The 17,212-nt window shown below is 35.5% G+C and overlaps 1 protein-coding gene across 4 annotated transcripts in view; it reads right to left on the reverse strand.

Annotated features, from left to right (window-relative positions):
- The window catches only part of KIF6 (kinesin family member 6), a 126,556-nt gene that overhangs the window by 60,830 nt on the left and 48,514 nt on the right, over positions 1-17,212 (reverse strand). For all 4 annotated transcript variants that reach the window (XR_015731483.1, XR_004593013.3, XM_034428018.3 and 1 more), the window contains exons 13-14: positions 17,028-17,207; positions 5,881-5,989 (exon numbers count right to left, since the gene is read on the reverse strand). Coding sequence is in view for 2 of the 4 variants with exons in the window: in XM_034428018.3 (XP_034283909.1) it covers positions 5,881-5,989; positions 17,028-17,207 (289 nt within the window). In the remaining 2 variants the exon portion in view is untranslated. The remainder of the gene's footprint in view (positions 1-5,880; positions 5,990-17,027; positions 17,208-17,212) is intronic.

Genomic DNA, 17,212 nt, shown 5'->3' on the forward strand with positions numbered 1-17,212 from the left:
CAAGAATATCTTTAGGATGAACTCATACTGTTATGATATTTGTGGCTAGGACAAGTTCCTTGTCATGAATTTTTTATGGTTACTCATATATGTACAATCAGCCTTATTATCAATGACATGATTAAATTATTATCTGGGCAAGAATTTGTCTATGATGAAGAATTGGAAAAAGCTATTATGTTCCATTTTGTCTAACAAAAGTGGACATGGAACAAAGTAAGAAAAACAACAAACCCAGTCAGCTTCATAAGAGGCATACTTTAGGTAACTATGTTCTTTCAATTTTTGACTTTTTTTTCTTTCACTTTTTTAGCACCTAGTATTTTAAGTCATTTTTACTTTTACACATGCTAACTTATTCTAAGCACTTGGTACAATTTGGATACCTGGGCCCTCCCTGGTCAGTTTTTCTACTTCTAATACAAGCATTACTTTGGGCAGCTTTCTCCTAACTCCATGTCCCCCTTTCTGCAGGCTTTGATTGACATGGGCACACATCCCTGCATAGTAGAAAAGTTCACCTATACTACGGTAGCTAGTCACAAGGTTTCTAGATAAAAGGACCTATTCCTTGCAGCAATGCACCAACTCCTTTGTTTTCTTCTCTCCAACTCTCTTCATTTGTCAAGGTTTATCAGTCTTATTTTGTTTCTCTGGAGTCCTTAGTGGTGGGTATTGTGATTCAGTTTTTTCAGTGCAGAGCTTTGCTATAGATGGGTAAACCTTGCACTCTGAGCTACAGATTTACCATAAATTAGCATTTAATGAAGAAATGAAAGGTTTTATATATCTGCCCTTTGGCTGCTAGCTTCTGATAAAGTAAATAGAAGGAGCAAGAGTTATTTATTCCTACTGTTAAAAACAGCAGAAAGCAAATGGAATAGTCATGAATGATGAAATACTGCAAAATGGTCCCATTACATATTTTCAATGGCAAATTCTAAAATCATTTTCTGTTTGGTTTATAGGACTAATCAAAAATTATGTTCTGGCAGCCAGTGGCTTGTGAGTGCATTAAGTTTCCACCACTGGTGTCTAGTAAATCTTAGCTGGCCACCCCAGAGCTGCAGATTCACTACAATTCCTCAAAGGATATAAGGACTCTCATCCTGTTCAATCATGATTTGGCAGCCTCTTCCTATCCTAATAATTATTCAATCATTTCTGTTGAATATTTGTACATACTTTGTGCACTGCTAAAATTGGCTCAAGATATTAAAGTTTAAGCCACAAAAATCTATTAGCTAATTTAATAGTTAACAGGCAAACATGTTTCCCTCACTCAGTAAACATTATTGAGAATAAATACCTAATTTGACTCAGGAATGAACGATAAATGTTGGCACCTTTTATAATATATTTACTTGTGGTGCACTGTGATCTGGATCCTATAAACTGTTGGGGAAAGTTTGCAGATTGATGAAATTTATGTCAGAAACTTGGGTTAGATCCCTTTTTGATCCTTTTCAATCCCATGATTTTATGGTTAAAAATACTGACAAGTTGGAAACAATTTAGAAATGGATGAGAAGGAAAAATAAGGTGCCTGAGGAAGTAATGCTAGTGTGGTTGCATGGAGAGGATGGTGCCACCCTACCACAGAAAACTTAAGAAAAATCTATAAAAAGCAGTTCTCTGGACATCTTTAAGTAGTGAAAAGCATGAATTACACCACTGGTTTATGGAAAAACGAATGCAACCATTTCAACTAGGGATATGGGAAAAGCCAAAAAATAAAAATCATACAGTAAAGAAAAAGTAATTTTGAATCAAAACCAGCACAAAATAAAACAGATTACCACATATATATTATTTGCATAACAAAGAGTTACATTTAGGAGAGTTTTGTTAAATTTGAAATGTGTTGTATATATAATGTTACCTAGCAATTTGAATAGTGGCTTGGTCACTGAGTTTTTGTATAAGTGGTGGTTCAGCAGTTACATTCCAAATTACAGAGTAGATCTGAAAAGAGTTTGTTTTAAACAAGTGTGATTTATCTAAAGTTCCCAATGTCATTTGCTAATGGGTTTTCACATACAATAAAGCACTCCTTGTGCTCTTGTATCATAACATTGCAGCAGTTATCATAAATACAGCAAAATAATGCTATCCGATGCATGTTTACCCAGTAAACATCCTAATTTGATTTATTTATTTATTTATTTATATTTAAATTTATATACCGCCCTTCTCCCGAAGGACTCAGGGCGGTGAACAGCCAAAAGTAAAAAACATAGAATACAAAGTTTAAAAACAATTTTAAAATATATTAAACAATTTGGCCCAACAATTAAAATACCCCATTTAAAATTCAAATTAAAATTAAACAATTGGAGAGATAGGCCAGCCCGGCTTGTTGAAAAAAAAAGTTTTGAGGGCCCGGCAGAAAGTACGTAAATCCGGAATCATCCATATCTCCGGGGGGAGCTCGTTCCAGAGGGCAGGTGCTCCCACAGAGAAAGCTCTCCCCCTGGGGGCCGCCAGTTGACATTGTTTGGCCGACAGCATGCCAAGGAGCCCCCCTCTGTGGGAGCGTACTGGCCGGTGAGAGGCTCTCGGTGGCAGAAGGTGGTCTCCTAAGCCAGGGAGCGCTCTAAAGGTGGTCACCAACACCTTGAATCGCACCCGGAGGACCACTGGGAGCCACTGCAGCTCACGCAGGAGAGGTGTTACATGGGAGTGCCATGACACTCCCATAATCACCCACGCGGCCGCATTCTGGACCAGTTGGAGCCTCCGGGTGCTCTTCAAGGGGAGCCCCATGTAGACAGCATTACAGTAGTCCAGGGGGAGGTGACGAGGGCATGAGTGACCGTGCGCAAGGAGTCCCGATCCAGAAAGGAACGCAACTGGCGAATCAGGTGGACATGATAGAAAGCCACCCTGGCAACGGCCATCACATGTTCTTCTAAGGACAGCCATGCGCCCAGGAGGACACCCAAGTTGTGAGCCCTCTCCGTGGGGGCCAACGACTCGCCCCCAATAGTCAGAGATGGCACCAACTGACTATATCAGGGCACCGGGAGCCACAGCCACTCAGTCTTGGATGGGTTGCGCTTGAGCCTGTTTCTCCCCATCCAGATCCGCACGGCCTCCAGACACCGGGACATCACATCAAGGGCATCATTGGGGTGGTCCGGGGTGGAGATGTACTGCTGAGTACATGGAACTTCAGCGTACTGATGGAACTTCACCCCGAAACCACGGATGATCTCACCCAGCGGCTTCACATAAATGTTGAACAGAAGGGGCGAGAGGACCGACCCCTGTGGCACCCCACATACAAGGCACCTCGGGGTCAACCTCTGGCCCCCCCATCAACACAAACTGCGACCGGTCAGAGAGGAAGGAAGAGAACCACCGTAACACGGTGCTCCCCACCCCTAACCCTCCAACCGGCGCAGCATGATGCCATGGTACCATGGCATGATGGTATCAAAAGCCGCTGAGAGATCTAATAGGACCAGGACCGAGGAGCAACCCCTGTCCTGAGCCCTCCAGAGATCATCAACCAATGTGACCAATGCCATTTCCGTGCTGTACCTAGGTCTGAAGCCTGACTGGAATGGATCGAGATAGACCACTTCATCCAGGTACTGGGGGAACTGTCGCACCACCACACTCTCAACAACCTTCGCCACAAAGCAGAGGTTGGAGACTGGACGGTAATTTACTAAAACAGCCGGGTCCAAGGAGGGCTTCTTGAGGAGGGGCCTCACCACCGCCTCTTTCAAGGCGGCGGGCAAGTATTGTGATTATTTATTTATTTATTTATTTATTTATTTATTTATTTATTTCATGTATTTATATGCCGCCCTTCTCCAGAAGGACTGAGGGTGGCGAACACAAGTTAAAAACTTGTACAACAAAATTCCATTTTAAACCAAATTAACTAATAAATAATAAATAATAAAACCCAGAATCAGAGTCAGCCTATTATCCCATGTGGATGCTAGGATTCAGGCCAAAAGTCAAATTTAAATCCTTGCTTTTATTTTATACTGGATTCATTCAAATGAATATCTATTCTGCAAAATTTAGAAAGATTACACAGTATTAAAAAATAGCGAAGTGAAATGTGTATTACACAGGGAAAACTGTTTTCTGCTAAGATTAAAATGATATTATTTAGCTGTCCATTTAGAGTACCTAAATATTTAGTTTCTCTAAGTTAGGATATCTGCAAGCAGTAATGGATGGAAACTAATCAAGGGAAGAACCAATCTAAAACTAAGGAGAAATTTCCTGACAATTAGAATAATTAAACAGTGGAACAAGTTGCCTCTAGAAGTTGTGGGTGCTCCAAAACTGGAATTTTTAAAGAAGAGATTAGACAACCATGTCTGAAATGGTATAGGGTTTCCTGCTTGAATAGGAGGTAATAATAATAAAATATTAATAACAAGTAATAATATCGGAAGAACAAATAGGACAGAAAGCTAAAGCATTTCTATTTAAAATTTAACTAAAAGTACAATTGCACAGCATTTATCACTTTAGCTAAAGATAATGACTGATCATTTGTATAATAATTCTTAAGAAGAAAGGTTGGAAGATGGCAGCAAAATAAATAATACAGTAATAGAAGGCATAACCAGGAAGAGAAAAATAAAAAACAGATGGCACAAGACAGCTAAAGGAATCTAAAGTTTGAGATGACTATGAAAGACCTTTTTTTAAATGCCTCAATTTATCTCCAGAATCCTAATATTTCTCCTTGCATTCAGTGAATTTAGAAGTTCTGCCACGTTTGGTAGGCCTAGCACATGTGGAAAATTTGTCAGGCAATCTCGCTGGAGTGTGATTAAACTTCCTTAAAGGCTATCAACTGAATGTTTTTAATATATTCTAGGTTAAGCTCCCTGAAGCATTTTAATTATTGTACTATTATTAAAATATTTTTATTTATCAAGGAGAGTTGGAAAACTGGAGAAAAACAAGTTGATCATAATTGCTTTATTGTCCTTTAACTGGAATTCTACATTTACTGTTCCTTTCTCCAAAACCCTAAAAGATTTTGCAGAGCTTCAAGATGAATGACTTGAATTTCATTTCGCTTCACTAATAGCAGAACATGCTCCAAGCCCTATTTCCGATTACCCTACCATGGAAATTCCCTAAGACATCACTCTGAAGTTTCTGCTATATCAAATTTCCCATACACATAACATTTAAATATTTATACAGTATATTCCCAGTTTTGCTACATAACTGATTGCAGCTGAATGTTATATTGTATGATCTTAGGTTATAAAGAAATTAATAGCCATAGATAGATTTGTGAGTAGCATATTCTCATTTTTTAAATTGTATAGCATATTTTTCTTTTATTCATATTTTTCCACAATTACATTAACCAACTGGAAAATAAATTCTTCAACATATCCACATTTATGGCATAAGTTTTTATTTGTAAATTGAGACATAAAATGTGTATCTACTTTTACTTATAAAAAGTGATAAAATGTGTTTTTACATTTATTTCTACACGTTTTATGCATTCAAAACTAATTATATGAAGATATTTTCCAGGATTCTTTTTATTATAGATATTTGGTATTCTGGTGTCTCTGCTTATCAGATCAATTTGCAAGATCTTCTAGAATTGAATAGAACTAAAGATCCTACACTGCTACTCTGTCACTTAATTCACCAATTTGTGGAATGTTTTCCACAGAGATGTAGTTTACAGTAATCCCTATCCTAAACAATGTCCCTTAGATGTATACATTTCTTGCCTTTTAGTATAGTCTATGCAGTTAGTATACTTATTTGCTTAAACCATCTACATATTATAATTAATTTCTCTCTCCCGGCCAGAGGTATCTATTTTTGCCTACAAAATCTATGAGTTTTATGGTTGAGTGTAAATCTTACCTTTGTTTAAGGAGTTGTTTATTGTCTTCAATAGTTATGCTATCTACATAATCTCGTTTGAAAATTTCAAAGGCTTCTTGGCGTCCAAGTGACATTTCTTTTCCCACTCCTGTTCAAGGAATACATCAGAATGGGTTGATTCATAGAAATAATATTTAAAAGTAAAAATAGTTCAAGTGGAGTTCAACTCTTAGTAATAAACAGACTACTTGGCTATTGCAGAAATGGTTTGCCAATGCATTCTTCTGGGAGATTTTTGTCTTCCCTTTTTGAAAACTACTTTAGAATTCTCGGGTGATTCCCCTATCCATGTTCAAACCAATATACTGTACCGATAAGTTCAAAGTGATGCTTGTGAGCAGAGAGGATCACTTATGAAACATTTATTTCTGAATTGTTAAAGCAATTACCTATTTTTCCAGATTTTCATAGCCACTTTGACAGATGCTCCCATCTCTCTCTGCATATGTGCAAATGCACAGCTGCTTTATTTTATTTTATTTTATTTTTCTGATGAAGCAAACTGGCTGTGCAAAGACAGACATGCAGGGACAGTCAGGAAAACATTCTGGAAAAGTTATGGCTGCTTCACTTGGCTCCATATATACTGAAGCACCTCTTTCAGAAGTTACATAGTCCTACTAATCTGGGCCAAGAACTTTTAGCTTCCAAGATCAGTCAAGATAAGCTAAGGGTTCCTCAAGATTAATTAGAATTTCTGAGAAAATATACAAATTGGACTATGTGAAAAAATTCTATGGAAATGAAAATCTTGCTAATTTACTTATACTGTTGGCCAATTTTTTTCCCTCCCAAACCACTCTGGGTCCTGTCTGTCTATTTTGGAATCAGCACAGCAACCACTTTCATACTAAATTAATCAGTTTCTGTATTCTATGGAAACTTAAATGTCATTTATAGATTCAATGGTATATCTAAAATGACAGAATCACGTTTATTTCATGTCATCTGAAGATTCATGAGTCCAAATATTTTGCATGTTTCTTCTTAAACAGCTATTAATGTCTCCATAATTAGAATCTGAGGGTCAAAACTCAAAGCAATTTGTCTTTTCCAAAATTACGGATATTTTCAGGAAACATTATTTTCCCTAACATTTTTCTTTGATTTACTATTTTGGTTCCACTATCATACTATAAAATATGGTCATTGGTAACAAATGAAGAAACAAGGGTAGTTACCTTAGCTCCAAGTTCCCATTAGTTTATATGGTTAGGATACTGGAGCTCTGTCAACTTTCATTCAGTTGGGAACAAACCCATTTTGAAGAATTTGAACTCAATAGTTGGAGAGGGACTATTTGTTCTGAACTTGAAACAAAACATGTTTTCTGTTTTCATACAAATCCCTATTAAATATGCATTTTGCAAGATCCCTGCAGAAACCATTACTTAATTGAGCCAACAAAGAGACAAAAGCAATGGGCTTATTCAACACTTTCGTGAATAATATAGCAAAAGCAAAAATAAGTTATTTTAGATATTGGTTTGGGGCTTATATGCACTGTACACACTTTTACAGTTGATAACCTGGCTGAAAAACAAAACATATCTCACACAAAATACATATGAACAGCATTAAATGATAAAGTATGATGTCTATTCCATATCAAGAACTGATAGAAAATGATGGTAATTTTTGTTCTAATTAGCTTATCCAGATTTCAGAGTGTTGAAAATTTGCATGCCAGTTTTATTAATGATTTGTGGAAAATTCATCTTTTGTCCTCCTAAATCTCTGTGAAATCAAGTGAATTGCATTATTATAAAAACTTTTTTTAGTCAGAATAGAATGTTTCCTCACTGTTCTTTATGCAGAAAAAGAATTGTTGGGAAGAGGTCCTTAGACATCAATGCATCTTAAATACATTCTTTTCCTTCGAATATTAAGATTTCAGATGGTATCAGACTAGTATTAAGATTTCAGATGGTATCAACTGTAAACTCTTCAAGCTATAGTAGTAATAAATAATTAGTAATATTGTAAAGATGGAAGGAATCTAGAGTAGGAATAAATTATTGCTACTACTAAAAACTCTGAAGGAATCTAATGAAGCTATTGGTATTTGTATATAATAAAAAATTCTCACCTTATGACTAGTATGTGTGTGTATCTTGTGTCCTGTATTACCATGTGCATTTCTGTGTGTGTGTGTGTGCGCACGCATGAGTGTGGGCATTCTTGTATATGCATGCATGGATAAGCATTCTATATAAACAGCTAAATAAAATTTGTATGAAAAATTTTGTTATATAATAACTCGACTTTCTGTAAGAGTTTTTCTGGTGTTGTCTTCTCCATTTGCTGAGAAAAGGAAATGGTAAAGTTTCAGAGATAGATAGAACTAAACCAAACAAAATACAGATTTAAAAAGGAAAGGATCCATATTAATCCCACCTCTCTTGAAGGTTTCAGAAAACTTTATCATAAGGGACATATACAAAGATCTGGTTACCTACATTAGGCACAGTTTTGAATCTATCACAAATCTTCAAAGAGAAAGGGGATTCAATGTATTGCATCTTTGGCACTGTACTGTAACTTCTGCCATTATCTATCTATATACTATTAAAACTCTCGTATCTGTAATTTTAACTGGGTGAAGTGGTGCATCATAGGGTAAAACCTTTTGAACCAAAATAGTTCAAAGCGGCTAATTTACAGAATGCATCCAAAATCCCTGCATCTGTGGAATTGAAATTGGCGAATTGTATAAAAGTTTTTATGACATAAAATTGTCATAAAACATGTATAATATGATGCAAAATATCATAAATCATTTCCTATGATCCACTCCTGATGTCTGACTGTGCTGCCCTGTTTCCCCCAAAATAAGACATCCCCTGATAATAAGCCCAATCAGGCTTTTGAGCGCATGGTAATAAGGCCAAGCGCTTATTTCAAGGTTCAACAAAATATAAGACAGGGTCTTATTTTCAGGGAAACATGGTATACAGTTAAACTTGGACTACTTTCAAGGCAGATGGAGCTCTGAATGTGACCCTAATTTTTAAGAACTTTTCAAGTGAAGGCAGTGTATTAGAAATGCTGCCATTGTTGAAGGCATTAAGGTAATCTGGTAAAGAAATATCTCTGAAATGATGGCCAAGGGGTCCTGGGTTATCTAGTTCTCTTCACATGTGATCATAATTTCACATATGATCATAATTTTAGAGGTAAGAAATAAGGATCTTCTAATATAAGGTGGCCAGCAACATTGCAGTCAAAATAACAGAAGAGGAAAATCTATTTATTACAGCAACTGAATTACAGAAATAAAACCCTATCTTTGACTTGCAGCATAATCAGAGTAAACAAGAATAAGAATAGGCTGTCTTGGCCAATTTTAGAATCTCAAGCAATGACTTCATGCATATGGACACAGACTTTAAAAGCCCCCAAATTAGTAGGTACAAAGAGGAAAGCTGGGCTGGATTAAAGCATGTCACAGTTGGCAGAAACTAGTAGGAATAGATAGAAGCAAATCTGAAGTCAAAGCCACAAGAACTTCATGAGCCCCACCCAGTATTGCTACCACATCCAAACCAAAAAAAAAAAAAAATGTTTATATTGTATCAGAAATACCTCTCTCTCTCTCTCTCCCCGTCCCTCCCTCTCTCTCTCTCCCACCCTCTCCCCCTCCCCCCTCCCTCCCTCTCTCCCTCACACACATACACAAAGGAGGGAGATAGGGGGAGATTTCTGATACAATATAAACATTTTTTCCAATAATACTTACAATACCCCCCTCCCCTTTATTCATTTTTTTTTGTATTTCTTCCTTTTTGCTGTTTCTGTTGGAAGGCATGAGGGGTATGTGTACTGTGTGTTTGTATACTTGTGTTATGTGTGTGAGAATGGTTTCTGCCTGTGAGATAGAATGACTGGTATATTCGGATGGGGAAAGAATATCCATACAAATTAAATACTTTCTCTTCAAGGCAATTAATTTTAACAATAAAATATTAATTCAGTAAAAAATTATCCTAGCCTGCTCATTTTTGGAGCGTGGATTCTGATGGAAAGATTCCCTTTTGATATAATTAATTAGAGGTCACTATTTGCACCTCTAATGCACTACTAACGTCTTTGTTTTGAGACAAAACTTGGTATTGCATGGAACATCCACATCAAATTTCAGCCATATATTGAAGGAGGTTTGTATTTTTATTGAATCTACAATTAAATAATCAATAAGCTAACACAGTTAATAAAACTTGTCTATCAACAACAGTGAGGTTTCCCTCAAACCCTTATTCATCCACAAAACTGGTTCTAGATTCATAACATTTGGTGTGTCAGAAGCTGCTGGAAGTTGAGAGTTTAGAAATTCTCCTGAATGAGAATTATAAACCCTTTATTTTTGCCATTTATGTGTACAATTAGTATTATGAAACACACTGTGTTTACTGTCCATAAAAGCCAGTTGAAAAAATTCTTTGAATGAATCTTTGAACTGTATTTTAATATAGCAAAATTAAATAGTGAGGACAATTAATCAGTGGAACAACTTGCCACCAGAAGTTGTGAATGCTCCAACACTGGAAGTTTTTAAGATGATGTTGGATAACCATTTGTCTGAAGTGGTGTAGGGTTTCCTGCCTAAGCAGGGGTTGGACTAGAAGATCTTCAAGGTCCCTTCCAACTCTGTTATTCTATTCTATTCTAAATAACATATAATACTTTTACTGTAGGTCATACAATGGCTTCCCCAAACAAGCATTTACAACTCAACTTAATATTAAAAGGCTTTAAAAAATAAGTTCAGCCATAATGTCATAACTTGTACTTTTGGTATATTTTATTATTCCATAATTACTTCATTTGAGCCAAGCTGTATGATAGTCAACTTGTAGCAACTTGTCATGTCAGAAGGGTCATGGTAACTAGCATGCAGAATATTTCCACTTTCATTATATGAGAAGGAAAAATATTAAAATCAAGAGAACATATTTATTTAGCAATTTATATGTACAACTGAATTGATATGTCATTATTTAAAAACAAGGGTCAATAAATATGACTTTGGTGATTGGTAGATGTTTAAAAATGTAGAAATTATTAGTGTGATTGTTGGATGTTAGATAATATAGAAAACTGGTGTCTTTAGTTTTTCCAAAATGTATTACCAGTAGTTTATGTAGGTATTTCATGAGAAATAAATGTCATTAAGTAAATCAAATCATACCAGTAAAAAACAACATAAATATTTCTCACTAATTTTTCAATATTACTGTAGAAAAACAATTGTTTTTTAAATAGCCAAGCTAGATGAAACATAAAACATTCTATGAGGTTCCATGAATCTTTTTAACTTTCTATTCTCTTTAAACTCATCTGGTCATTACAGAAAACTCTAAAAGAATGTTGCAGTTGAAGCAGATTACAGCAATTAATTAAAAAGTTAAAATGCTTCAGATTCCCTAAGGTCTTAGGGGAGATTAAGGTCTCCTCTAAACTGGCAGTTTTAATCTAATTTAGAAACCTTCATGCTCACAAAACTGATTTTCACAAATGAGTCTGGAAATGTCATCTTGATTTACATTTTTTCATGACCTCCATTTCAATAAATTAATGGAGCTTAAGTTCACAGAGTACAGGAAAAAAACCTTTACTGTTTCAATTGTGTTTTAATTAATCTTTTGCCATTGAGTGTATAGTTTCAAGCTACTTTTGCAGAATTTTCAGTGGACATGTTGTAACAAAATAGAATAATATAAAGCTCAGTATCCCAAAACATGTATTAAGGAATATGAACCATGCTGGGTATCACTGCCAATATAACAGAATGCTATGGGTGCTTAAATATTATGCCAATGTCCCTTACACATTTTCAGAGTTGGAATGTCAGAATGTATATTCTGTAATATTTTTTACCAAATCAATAAAATAATTTGTTTAAATCTAACATTTAGAATTTATGCTCACATTTCTATGAAATCAAGAACCTTATACTAAGCTATAACATAGTGTGTTTGGGTTTGGCCAATTTTGCTGGAGTGTTAGACAAAATCTTCAACTCCTTTCCTGCATCTGGGTAGTTTTCAGTGGTGGGGGAAGGGGAATTCCTAAAGACATAATATGAATAGTAAAATATGACATTTTAGCACATTGTTTAGGCAAGGGTTTATTTTACTTATTTATTTATTGACATGGACTCATGGATTATGAAGATTTTTTAAGCAAAGCATACTTGCTAATAAAATATAATTATTTTTCAAATACCTGCCTATCTATCTGCTATCTGAATTCTTTTGTCTATTTTAGTTAAGATAAAAAAAGGTATAGAATACAGTATGGAAACTACTGAACATTCTATCCTTTTTAATCCTTTTTTCACATGAAGCATACTGAGATAGATCCTACAGCTGTAAATAGTTCTGAACCAATATCTGGTTAATTAAATAAACCTACTAAAAGCCAAAAACATTTCTGTCTAGAAAACCTCAACTCCAACATTGGTTTTTCTATATTTCAAAAAAATATTTATATTGCCAAAGAAAGTCATAACATTCCACTTTTGAGTCTTAAATTCTAATATTTGTGCATCCAGATTTATTTCTACATCACAGATTTTTTTATTATTGGAGAGATAATCTTTATCCTAATTGACTGCCACATCACAATATAATCACAGAATCAAGGAGTTGGAAGAAGCCATTAAATCCAACTTCATGCTCAGTGTAGGAACCCAAATTAAATCAAATTTATACCTCCTTATTGCTTGCAGACACTAATCCTGCTACAATGTTTATATTTAAATAGCTGCTGTCTCAGAAGTATCACAGAATGCATCTTTCTATTTTTTACTACATAGAAATCAAACATTGCATTTCTGATCAATATTATGATAGGATCAGGTAGGTATCTTCCTGTTTAAGGATAGTCCCAAAGTTCAGTGATGAGAGTTTGGATGATCACTTAAACATGAGTCAGCGATGTGTTGCAGCAGCCAAAAAAGCTAATAACAATCCTTGGTTGTTTAAACAGAAGCATAGACTCAAAATCACGTGATGTATTAGTACCGCTTTAGTAAGACCACACCTAGAATAGTGCATCCAGTTTTGGTCACCATATTGCAAAAAAGATATTGAGACTTTGGAAAAAGTGCAAAGAAGAGCAACTAAGTTAAAACATATGAAGAACGGTTAGAGGATTTGGGTGTGGTTAGTCTATTGAAAAGAAGTACTAGGGGGGACATGATAGCAGTATTCCAGTATTTGAGAGGCTGTCACAAAGAGGAGGGGGTCAATTTATTTTCCAAAGCACCAGAGGGCAGGACAAGAAACAATGGTTGGAAACTAATCAAGGAGAGAAGCAACCTGAATTAAGGAGAAACTTCCTAATAGTGAGAACTATTAACCAGTGGAATAGCTTGCCTTCAAAAGTTGTAGGTGTTTCATCACTGGAGGTTTTTAAGAAGAGACTGGACAGTCACTTATCTGAAATGGTATAAGCAGCGGGCAGGACTAGAAAGCCTCCAAAGTCCCTTCCAGCTCTATTCTGATTGAGTGCTATAGAAGGGGAAAACACTGGGACCTTGCCTGTATTATTTTCTCAAAAAAGCTTCTGTATTTTGGAGAATGAGGACGAGAATGAAGAAAGGAGAAAAGAAAGCTATAACAATACACAGCTTCTTTCAAGAGCAATCGACAAAAGCAGAAGCAATTATTTATTTTTGCCAGAGAACGTTTCATGACATATGGACTATAGAAACAAGTATTAAAACAACATACTATGGTTAGACTATGTAGTTTAATTTAAGATAAATCAACCATCTCTGCAACACAAATAAGTTCCTCAACAGTATACTAATGCATGAATAGGTTATTAAACAAATAGGATTTGTATAATGGGTGTTTTAAAACAGCATTATTTTTAACTATTCAATTTTTCTTTCTCTTTGGATAATCAGGACAGTCACATAACACTTTACTAAGACAGAGAAGATCTCCCACAACTGTAGTTTCAGTATACTATTATTCAAACTATTCCAATTGCCTGTATTATCCTATTTTTATTTCACAATCTTTTTAGCTGTTTTCAGTTATACTTTTTATCTCTGATCTTTGACGGTAACAAATACCATATTTTCCGGTGTATAAGACGACTTTTTAACACATGAAAATCTTTTCAAAAGTCAGGGATCGTCTTATACGCCGGGTGTCGTTCTCCTGTAACCAGGCAGACCAGCCCGAAAGGCTCTGACGAGCCTTAAATGGCTCTGGCGATCCAAGCTCTGACCATCCCAGCTTTGCCTGCTAATCAGGCAATGCATCTGGGATCGCCAGAGCCATGTAAAAGAAAAAAAGTTTTTCCCCTCCAGCTTGCTTACCTTAGCTGCTAGTCGCAACGCTTGCTTTGCTTAGCTTGCCTGAATCCATTCCATCAGCAAGCCACTCCCTGCCTGCAATCAAGCAGGCAGAGAGTTGTGGACTTCAACTCCCAGAATTCCTCAGCTAGCAAAACAAAGCTGGCTGAGGAATTCTGGGAGTTGAAGTCTACAAGTCTTAAAGTTGCCAAGGTTGGAGACCCCTGTTCTATTGGGTAAGTTTTTTTCCCCTTTGGGAACTTTCAAAAAAATAGTTAATTGGGGTTTTTTTTAGTTGTTCTTTTTTAGACCTAGCCATTTAAAGTTTAGGAAGTTTTAAATTTAGTTTTCATATAAAAATAAAAATAAAATAAAATAAAATAATATTTGTGCAGCTTTCTGAGATTTAGTGTGTTTCTGTAGTGTTTCACTCTAACTACACAAACACACAAAATCTCACAAAGCTGTATGTGGAATTTTGTGTATGTAAAGTGTGAAAGTTGTTTTTTGGGGGCTTTTTGTGGCTGTGTGAGTTTCCTGCTTGTTGCAGGGGCCATTTTGGGTCTAGCACAGCTGCTTTTACATTGTGCGTGAGCCAGTTGATGTTTTTTAATTTTTATTTGGTGTGCGTTGGAAGAGGGGTAGTCTTATACGGCGAGTATAGCCCAAACCCTATATTTTAACAGGAAAAGTCGGGGGTTGTCTTATACGCCCAGTCGTCTTATACACCGGAAAATACGGTATTTGTCTGTTCACATCAAATAGTCAAATAATGTATTCTTTTAAATAGTTTTGAACTCAATGAAAGGTAAGTCCTCTTGAGCTAAAAAGTTTTCTTTAAAACAGATTTGTATCAGACTGCTATCCAGAGTTAAATCTGAAGAGCCCAGTGGCAACCCTTTTAGTAATCAAAATACTACATAATTACAATATTGTGCACCTTATATTTAATCTACTATGATAATTGTATTATGCTACTGTATTTAAATTAGAGATCAGGAGACTGTGAGTTCCAGTCCCACCTTAGGCATGAAAGCTGGCTAAGGGCTTTGGGCCAGTTACTCTCTCAGCCCAACTCACATCACAGGATTGCTGTTATGGATAAAATAGGAGGAGGAGAGAGGTCTTGAGTTATTTATAAAAATAATAAGAGTGGGATAAAAAAAAATGCTTTAAAAATATTACTCTAAAATCTATAGTCCTACTATAAATTGCTGTACTATACTATACTCATACTATATATGAGTATATACTATACTCATTAATAAGTACTGATGATGAAAAAAAAATAAACCAAAAATAAGTTTTCAAGTAATTGTGTCTTCTAGGACAAATTAAATCTTTTAATTAATTGAGGTTTGCAACCAAAGTAACTGAAATTTGTGAACTTAATTACTTTGAATTTACTGAAAAATAAAATGATGTATGACTGGGTTTCAATTTATCATTCAGCAGAGTTGTCCCAAATATGAGTCAACAAATGTTAAGGAGTGGCGCTAGGTTATTGAAATTGTGGGAGCCAAACAACTTACCCATTTCTTCCAAACTAACCAACTGCCCCACCTCAAATCTTGTATGAATACTTAATCTTGCAAAATTCTGGCAGACTCACCCTGAGATTTTCTAAGAATGCTGACATGCTGGCATATTTATATAAAAGTTCTGGTTGTATCAAGAATCATTTAGAGGTATGATGGTAAACATGGCACTGTAAGAGCTACACTATTAATTGCTGATTTTGGACCACAAAATATTTATATAAACTTGGCCTCGGCAACCACCAATATAAAAACAAATGTATTTTCATTTTGCAGTCATGACTCTATTACCTTAAATAATTTATGTTTACAGTAAAATCAATTTATCCTGGACAAATATTCTATTTTTTTAAATAAAAGTGCTAGAACCTCTTACTATCGTGCCTTCTTCCTTTATTTGATATATCTCCCAGGTCCACAATGTTTGTCTGTGTGTAGTTTTTGTTTCTATCTATATTTGAGTAACAGTGTTCCATGTGCCTTTGGCGTTTAGTCATGCCAGCCACATGACCACGGAGACGTCTTCGGACAGCGCTGGCTCTTTGGCTTTGAAACAGAGATGAGCACCGCCCCCTAGATTCAGGAACGACTAGCGCATATGTGCGAGGGGAACCTTTACCTTTATATTTGAGAAAGTGTTGTGAAAGATCCCTAGTTTCCTTAATCCATTATCCTGCAATAATATGTTACAGTAGAGAAACAAATAAATAGTTAAGCATTTGGCATGAGACTCAGGTACAATCTTATATGTATCTTGTGACTGGATGACCCAATGTAACATTTTATGATTTATCTGAGGTGTCTTGCTGCAGTCAATTTGCCATTATCGTGCACTTTTTCAAGAAAACTTCACCAAGAGGCAATGTCCTTCAAGGTAGAAGTTTAGGACTTGTGTAACCATTTTGTTACTTCCTGTAGATCCTTATACTAGTTATTTGTGGAAATGCCTATGGTAATTTTCTTCCCTTTCCAGAGATGTCTAGATGCTGAAATTCATTGGAATTATGTACTGAAATGCCTATCTGATGACAACGTAGTTCACAGAGACAGATTTCTTAGTTATATATTTTTAGAGAAGAATGCTTCTTCTCTCAATATGAAAATTATTTATGATACTGAGAAGCCTAGGCAACATTTTGTATATTCACAGTATAAACAAATGAACAAATAATTTACATAGAGATGCTATTTTCAGTCTTCTTATTCCACACAGTATCCAGTCCTTCAAAGATAGTTATGCAATAATTCAATATTTGAGAATAAATTTTATGACTGACCTCGGCTTTTTGAGTGAGAATTAGATTCTGTTTCCAAACTGACAGGCAACATCTGCTCAGTCTCCATGTTTTTCAAATCAAAGGAACTTTCTGTAGCTGAAATTTCCTTGGATGAAGCACTGAGATGAAGGGCATCTTGTGTTTTCCTTTTTTCTTTCTTTAACATATTTACTAAAATAGCTAAT

This window comes from Pantherophis guttatus, chromosome 1, assembly GCF_059756535.1.
Source record: "Pantherophis guttatus breed Tessera chromosome 1, ASM5975653v1, whole genome shotgun sequence".
NCBI classification, from domain to species: domain Eukaryota; kingdom Metazoa; phylum Chordata; class Lepidosauria; order Squamata; family Colubridae; genus Pantherophis; species Pantherophis guttatus.